At 40.3% G+C, this 9257-nt stretch overlaps 1 protein-coding gene across 1 annotated transcript in view; it reads right to left on the minus strand.

The window, feature by feature from the left end:
* The window catches only part of pcdh11 (protocadherin 11), a 105945-nt gene that overhangs the window by 22668 nt on the left and 74020 nt on the right, over positions 1-9257 (minus strand). Inside the window, exon 4 of the mRNA XM_016252967.1 lies at positions 8097-8156. Coding sequence (XP_016108453.1) covers positions 8097-8156 — 60 coding nt within the window. The remainder of the gene's footprint in view (positions 1-8096; positions 8157-9257) is intronic.

Here is a 9257-nt window from a genome sequence, read left to right on the forward strand (position 1 = left end):
TATATATATATATAGGCCTATCCAATAGTACAAATACTTATAAATACTATAAGTAGGAGTTCAGACTGAAACAAGTGGACATATTTTTACAGTACATCCTGATAGTATGGAAATTTTTTTTAATTTGATTAAAAAAGAGTAATTATGTAAAATTCCATTAAAAGTACACTTTCTGTGTTGAATAATTATTCACGTACTTCACACCTCTGTGTGCGTAAGGACTGAGTATAGCGTGACATATATATGTATAATTAATAATTAAACAACATTGCTCATTTGAAGGCTTCCAATTAATCCATCTCACAAAACAAGAATCCTTTGCATCTCGCCCGCTCTAAATTAGACTTGCTTCAGAAGGAAATTAGGTGAAGTTTGAAGTTTTCTCCAGGAGTTCCTCCGAGAGCCATAAGAACAAAGAAACATGAGAGCATTATTAAAAAGAGCAATATATGAACTAAATGACCCCTCAGTGCCAAGCTGCTTCTCCATACAGCACAATCAGCAGATTACCTCTACCTGAAGAACTCGGGATTCTTCCACTTCCGATCACAAATTACACAATAATGGCAGAAAAACAGATTACGTTTGATGCTCCTGTGTCACGCCGAACGTGGTTGTTGTATCGTGTAACGTTAAATGCAATAACCACGCAACAGCAAAAAGCAAATCATTTGAATCCTAATGGCTGCCATTCTGTTATATAATATCGAGCTTTCTCTGGGCAGAGCTTTCAAAAAATTAAGAGGTTAAGCTATGTAGTCAAGAGGCTAATGCATGGAAAAAGCCTTTGGACACTATCTGAACTAAATCCAGCGCACACAATGACACCCCATTAATGGGATGGAGGACACCAGGAATGCCTGAATCCGAACGCTGAGCAGATTTCCAGGTGGACGGGAGTCAAGAGCCTCAGACTCCTGGGTAACTGCACTCTGCCACCTCTGCTGATTTGACAAATGATTCTATATCAAAGGGCTGCGCACACATTTGACTTAATTGATTGGACAGCATGTGGCGAAATCCCTGATTGGTTTAACTAGGAGAGCAGGAAACCTGCCACAGTTTCAGAAAAAGCCACGCACTTTGTGGTGACAAGAGGGGAAAAAAATTAGTTCCTGCCTTCTTTTAAGTATGACTGATTAATATTGAAATGTGTATGAAAAATGGGACAAATTAATCTTGTTCTAATGCCATAAATCATCTGATCCGAGTGGGTTTACGGCTGTAATTCCAGAGGTTAGTATTCCTTTCATCTCTTCATTAGTCAGGTCAACCACAGCCAGAGGACCTTGTGAGGGGCAAGTCTATAAATGCAGTACCCTGTGCACAGACCCCGCTTTAATATGGCTGTAAAAAAACCAACATGTCTGCCAATTAAAGAGACACCACATTAACACTGCTTTTGTAATTACAGCCAAGTGCAGGAGCAAACTAAAGCGAATGGAGGACCACAATCACTTCTCTGCAACAGAAATTGGTATAGATATGTTACCAGAGCTAATGTGGAAAAAACATACAGATCACCAGATGATTAAGAATGGGAATTTAACTGTTACATTATTGATTGATTAATTGATTTAATTTACTTTTTGATATTTTTTTTAATAATTAAATCTTTAAGGAAAAATATGTCTAATTTAATTGTCAAATGCCTAGAAATGTCCCTAATTATATACAAACAAAAACCGTGGCAACAAACACTACTGTTCAAAAGTTCTGTAAGATTTTTTTTTTCTGAATATAGAAGATGAATTTTCAGTAGCATTACTCCAGTCTTCAGTGTCAAAAGATCCTTCAGAAATCATTCTAATATGCTTATTTCCTGCTCAAGAAACATTTCTTATTGCAATTTTTTAAAAACAATAGTGCTACTTAATATTTCAGTGGAAATTGTGATACTGTTTCTGGATTTTTTTGATGAATGGAAAGAACAGAAGAACAGCATTTATTTGAAATAGTATTCAATGTTCATGTTTTGTAACATAAATGTCTTTACTGTTACATTTGATACATTTAGTGTGTCAATACAAATATTAACTTCTTAAAAAAATGGACTGATGTCAAACTTTTGAAAGATTCAGCGATTCGTTCGCCAATCAGACAACACTGGTTGCACTGTACATGTTTTATTCACTAAAATCAAAACGAAAGCATGTTGTTCGAGAACTGTTAACAGAAGCAAACGTCATATAGTCCTGGTATTTTCTATACACGTGGAAAATAAATCTGAATTAGAATCTGTTTTTGGTTCCTGACCCTACTGATGAATCAAAACAGCTATAAATATCCTCAACACAGATGCACGCACACGCAACCTGCTGCACGGCAGACTCGAGAGCGGAGCGGCCGGTGTACCTTTTCTCTGTTTGACATGAACATGCAATGGAGGACCACAATCACTTCTCTGCAACAGAAATTGGTATAGATATGTTACCAGAGCTAATGTGGAAAAAACATACAGATCACCAGATGATTAAGAATGGGAATTTAATTTTATTGATTGATTAATTGATTTAATTTACTTTTTGATATTTTTTTTAATAATTAAATCTTTGAGGAAAAATATGTCTAATTTAATTGTCAAATGCCTAGAAATGTCCCTAATTATATACAAACAAAAACCGTGGCAACAAACACTACTGTTCAAAAGTTCTGTAAGATTTTTTTTTTCTGAATATAGAAGATGAATTTTCAGTAGCATTACTCCAGTCTTCAGTGTCAAAAGATCCTTCAGAAATCATTCTAATATGCTTATTTCCTGCTCAAGAAACATTTCTTATTGCTATTTTTTAAAAACAATAGTGCTACTTAATATTTCAGTGGAAATTGTGATACTGTTTCTGGATTTTTTTGATGAATGGAAAGAACAGAAGAACAGCATTTATTTGAAATAGTATTCAATGTTCATGTTTTGTAACATAAATGTCTTTACTGTTACATTTGATACATTTAGTGTGTCAATACCAAATATTAACTTCTTAAAAAAATGGACTGATGTCAAACTTTTGAAAGATTCAGCGATTCGTTCGCCAATCAGACAACACTGGTTGCACTGTACATGTTTTATTCACTAAAATCAAAACGAAAGCATGTTGTTCGAGAACTGTTAACAGAAGCAAACGTCATATAGTCCTGGTATTTTCTATACACGTGGAAAATAAATCTGAATTAGAATCTGTTTTTGGTTCCTGACCCTACTGATGAATCAAAACAGCTATAAATATCCTCAACACAGATGCACGCACACGCAACCTGCTGCACGGCAGACTCGAGAGCGGAGCGGCCGGTGTACCTTTTCTCTGTTTGACATGAACATGCTGTGCTTGCTAGTGACAGGCTCAGCATAGCCCTGCACCCAGAGGTCACAACTGACCTTTCCGATTGTGAGTTTTTCCAGCTCTACTACATGTTTGTCTAAAGATGTCTGCCAAAGCATCCTCAGGCGCCACGCTGAGACGGCGGTATGGGTTCGGGCATTTTGCTGCTTGTCTTCCAGCATCACGCCTACTCCCTCCTGAATGGCCCATGTACGCGAGCGGAGCCCCCAACGGAGAGCACGCCGCCTTGAGTTTTGCATGCTACGCAGCTTAATTGCTGCATGACTAGCCTGTTGTTGCATAGCTGGAGGGATTTCCATTTAATATCTAGTATGAATCATTTTTAAGATGTGCTTATTCACCACCGGTTCTCCCAAGTTCAAAACACCATTTGGAGTAGGATGTGGAGGAGTGCGCGGTCATGAGGCCCAATTTCGGAGTGGCGGGGGAACGTGACGTCGCACCAGGCCTGAATCGGGTGGCTCGTGCCAGGGTTTTGCACGCATCGCACTCAGGGAGGGAAGGGTGAAATTCTGCACTCAATCTGCCATCTGCTTTGCCGGCTCGACGGGGAGGTTGCCTGCTAGGGTTAACTTGAAGCCTTGATGAATGGCGTTTAAATACCTGCAGAATATCAGCCGGGTCGTCCGTCGGATCGGCAGAACAGACGTGCCTGCTGTAATGTCAGACAATTGATCACTTTCCCTCAAGTCGGGGGCCACTTGATCAACATTAAGCGCGGAGATGTGCCATCCTTCACGTTCGGATAGGAGATCTGAAATTGGGACTCTCTCCACTTTCACTACTGACCCATTGTGAATCGCAGCGGCTGGAATGAATTACCGCTGAGAGGACAAACGCATAATGTAAGATATTATTGAGGAATTTAACAATGCTCAGGCTTCAGGGACTCTCACAATGTAATGTATGGCCTTTGGAGTACAATTGCTATGGAAACTGGAAGCCCTGGGTGACCAAGTTGCCCACCCACACGGACAGCCGTTAATCATCTTCACTCCAATCCTGGCACAGCAGAATTTGGCCAATGTGTCAAGCAGCAATTATGTATACTTAGTGTTCTCTCCACCCCCCTCGGCTTCGCTCTCTCATTCTCCCGCCATCCTTCTCTTCCCCTCTCCTTTCCATATAATCACGGAGCTTTTAAAAGCTCTCTGTTCATTAGCTCCCTTTCATTGTGAATGCAAACAATACCAGCAAAGAAAACAGGACTGGTCTTAGTGCCACACAGTACGACAATCCTATTATAGAAATCATATCTAACCGTTTAGCCATTATACTTTCATTCGGTGCTGAGTGACATGCCAAATTACTCCACTGCTCCATTGGTTTCTTTGCATATTGGTTTCTGCAGATCACAAGCGCTAATGGGAAGTGACGAGACAGAGATTATGTTCTGCTGGTCGCGGGGAAACGTTAACGCCATCACAAATCGGTGGCATCCCTTCATTACCTCCATCCAGATCAGCTGTTTCGAGGAGAGCTGACAGCAACACGGGAATTGCAACACTCTCCATATTTCAAGGACAAAACGCTGCTGCCTTGGTGTCGAGCAGGTGAGTTTGAGCGCATCAGCACTGTATAGAACGTGTTATTAGAGGTGATCTCGACAGGGGTGAAGCGCGCGGGCTCGTGTGAAGGACGGGTCAGCAATTAGAGCCCCGTTGTGTGCCGAGAGGTTCAGGACAAAGCTGATTGCCTTTTTCGTACATCTTGCGACGAGCACCTGGGTGATTTGTATAAATATTTTGTCGCTTTCTCTTGCAGCTTCAAGTCGCTTTTGGAAAAGGACATGAGCACTTTGGCACATTTGGGGTTAGTGGACTGACAACAGTGCGAGGTTTGGCAATATACACATTACAGCGTTTCTCACATGGGCTGCATGAAAAAGCCCATGCTAAACTGCTGAAAACTAAGGCAGCCAGCTTTCAAGTAGGAAATGGAAGCCCTGGGTGACCAAGTTGCCCACCCACACGGACAGCCGTTAATCATCTTCACTGCAATCCTGGCACAGCAGAATTTGGCCAATGTGTCAAGCAGCAATTATGTATACTTAGTGTTCTCTCCACCCCCTTCGGCTTCACTCTCTCATTCTCCCGCCATCCTTCCCTTCTCCTCTGCTTTCCATATAATCGCGGAGCTTTTAAAAGCTCTCTGTTCATTAGCTCCCTTTCATTGTGAATGCAAACAATACCAGCAAAGAAAACAGGACTGGTCTTAGTGCCACACAGTACGACAATCCTATTATAGAAATCATATCTAACCGTTTAGCCATTATACTTTCATTCGGTGCTGAGTGACATGCCAAATTACTCCACTGCTCCATTGGTTTCTTTGCATATTGGTTTCTGCAGATCACAAGTGCTAATGGGAAGTGACGAGACAGAGATTATGTTCTGCTGGTCGCGGGGAAACGTTAACGCCATCACAAATCGGTGGCATCCCTTCATTACCTCCATCCAGATCAGCTGTTTCGAGGAGAGCTGACAGCAACACGGGAATTGCAACACTCTCCATATTTCAAGGACAAAACGCTGCTGCCTTGGTGTCGAGCAGGTGAGTTTGAGCGCATCAGCACTGTATAGAACGTGTTATTAGAGGTGATCTCGACAGGGGTGAAGCGCGCGGGCTCGTGTGAAGGACGGGTCAGCAATTAGAGCCCCGTTGTGTGCCGAGAGGTTCAGGACAAAGCTGATTGCCTTTTTCGTACATCTCGCGACGAGCACCTGGGTGATTTGTATAAATATTTTGTCGCTTTCTCTTGCAGCTTCAAGTCGCTTTTGGAAAAGGACATGAGCACTTTGGCACATTTGGGGTTAGTGGACTGACAACAGTGCGAGGTTTGGCAATATACACATTACAGCGTTTCTCACATGGGCTGCATGAAAAAGCCCATGCTAAACTGCTGAAAACTAAGGCAGCCAGCTTTCAAGTAGGAAATACACTTTCTTTTTGTTCATCTGCACAAAGAATTCGACTGATTCTTGTCACTGTTTTGGTAAATCTCGAGCCCAAAGAGCATGAAATCACAAATAATTCGACATCTTGTTGCAATACTACGGTTTAATTCAGGGCCTTGTTTCCAACCTGAGATAAGACACAATAAAAAGGAAATATCTGCTGTCATGCCTCCTTGCTCTGGTACATGGCGGCGTGGAGAAATAGACGTGTTCTTCTATTTCTAGTTTCAAGCAGAAAACAAAATACATTTTGAAATATTCACAGAATAAAATGATTTCCCAGATAAAAATGTCCATGATGCATGATCAGTAATGGTATATATATATATATATATATATATAACAGCAGCAGTTCTCAACTGGCTTTGCTTCAGGACACAGATCAAGAGGCGACCCAACAGAATAACAAAATTATTTATCACACAGAAGTAAAAAAAATGTTAAATAAAGAATTCATAAAATCATGATCAATCTCTATGGATTTTCTAAAATTAGTTCATATTACCTTTTTTTGTGATGCATGATATCTATCAGTGGTGAATATCCGATGTATATAAATACTGGATATTTAATTGTTCATGCTCAGTTTTACATTTATATTACCTTTGCTGTCATCTAACACTTGCTTAAAGGTGTACTAAGTGATTTTTGAAAAACACTTTTGACCACAGCATCGGACCGAGTCCCAAAACACACTTGTAGCCAATCAGCAGTAAGAGAGAAAAATACCCGAGAAACAAAACATTAAAAAGAATGGTTACGATCAGACAAGAGATGGGACCCACGTAAATATTGGAGCAGTTTCCCAGTGGTGGAGAGAACTCAAGGAGCGGGAAGGCCTGGAATCGGACGCAGAGGTTGCATTGTTTTTTCTTCTTGATATGCGAGCAACGTTGATTTTGTTTCGTTTCGCACAATTTATCCGTGTTGGCTTTCGTTTGAATAAGCTTGTGTGTCATCTTGACTTGTTTCGTTGTTGCCATGGTTGTGTGTGACATGTGGGGCGGAGATTTCAAAATATGGGCGAGATCCTGTCGGGGTATGGGCGTGTTTGTTTTGGTGCTTTCAAATATCAACATAATTTGGCAAAAATCGCTTAGTGCACCTTTAATATTAATAAATCCAAATATTAACAATTTAATAACAATGTTAAATGTAATCTTTAGCAAATCTCAAAATGACTTGCATTTGCATTTTTCAAATACAAAAATGAAACATTAAACACCATAAACTAAAAATAATCATTTTAAAAGCTACAAGTGAATGTAGGCATCACACAATTGTAATGTATTTAGACAAAGTAGTACAGAATTGTATTATCTGCCATTTATCAGTTATTGACAATAACATGTAAAAAACAGCTTATCGCTAAAATATATTATTTTGTGTAGTTTTGTGGACAAGGGCATGTAAGGCAATGTGTCCAGACTGCTATTTGCTTATTTGACGGGATAATTTGCATTATGCATTTGGTAGATGATTTTTTAAGGTACACATTTAATCAGTTCATGCATACCCTGGTAATCGAACCCATGACCTTGGCGTTGTTTGCACTAGAGAATTGTTTGTGCAAGAGAAATTTCCAAAATAAAAGCAAAGCCTGTGATGTCAACAACAAAAGACACATTTTCACATAATTTTCCCCTTATATTTGCATATTAGAAAAGACAAATTCTGGGGTTGTGATCTACCAGTTTAAAAGCACTGATTCACAGAGATGCAACAAACTGTAACGGCTTTATCACACAGTGAAAATACAAGGCCTCTAACAGGCAGAACCATTAGTAAGACAGTGACTTACCTTGTGGGGGCACGTGGCTAGGACAACAGGGAATGTTTTATCTGGAGTCTGGCTCTGGTTCTAGAAGAAAAACAAATCACTCTGTGTTAGTTATTTTAGTTGGAATAAACTGTTGCATTCGAGTGCGGTTCCTATAAATTGCATGTTTTGTAATAAGGGAGAACAAAGTGACCTATTACATACACTTATTCTGAAGAAATGGAAAAGCCAATTGAGTGAATAAAGGTTAAGGTCATCAATCTGTGCTGGTAGAATATATCGCCAGCAGATGGTTACAGCAAAACTTGTCCATAAAAGCCTATTTCTGTGTCCACTGCTGAAAACACGAGCGTAACACATAGCACAGGCTTCATAACATATGCAAAGGTTCTCAAACAGGATTTCATTAACCAATTAGCATATTGTAAATATGGTGCTACATCAGACTGATACATGAAAACCAACACTAAAAAGGTTGCACGTAGGTAAGTCAACAAGGCAACAACAGATGGTCCTGCTGTTTGTGATTATGCATGATGCAGGGCCTCTGCACACTGACAAAGGCAGCGCAGGGGGAAATGACCATCTTGAAGTGACCTCGCATACATATGAGAAAGAAAATGTCTGCACAGCAGGGGACAAACTTCTCTCACTAATATTTGTGGGACGCACAGTTGATTCCAAGCAGGTGCTGCCAGTCATTCTCTTACATCAAGTTATCTTCTTTTTGTAGGACTAATGCTCTCTGACACTATTAATGGTTTCCTTATGGTATCACCAAGAGAGATGAAACATTGAGCGGTCCAGACTTCAACATCTATATTTCATCAGCACTTAGAGGAGTCAGCATGGGCTGTGTGGTAACCTCACTTCACAGCCGCTGTCGGGTAAAAGACAAACACTGCGTGGTCAGCCCTAGGCATCTGAGATAATAGAAAAGAGTTTTGTGCCACTCCTGAAAGGATGAAACTCTACAGACATTTTACATTTTTTGCGCAATTGGCCAATTACGGAATCATCCTTTTCCTTTTCAACCTGATTCTTACACTCCTGGAGACAGTTTTTCCTTTAATGAGCTAGTTTTAAACAATATATGATATTGTAACCTGAGCAGAGCAGGCTCAGGAACTCAAGTAGGGGGAGACGAATAAAGCACACGTTCTCCTGGTTGCAAGGGCAGCT

Source organism: Sinocyclocheilus grahami, unplaced genomic scaffold, assembly GCF_001515645.1.
Source record: "Sinocyclocheilus grahami isolate Dianchi unplaced genomic scaffold, SAMN03320097.WGS_v1.1 scaffold1145.1, whole genome shotgun sequence".
NCBI lineage: Eukaryota > Metazoa > Chordata > Actinopteri > Cypriniformes > Cyprinidae > Sinocyclocheilus > Sinocyclocheilus grahami.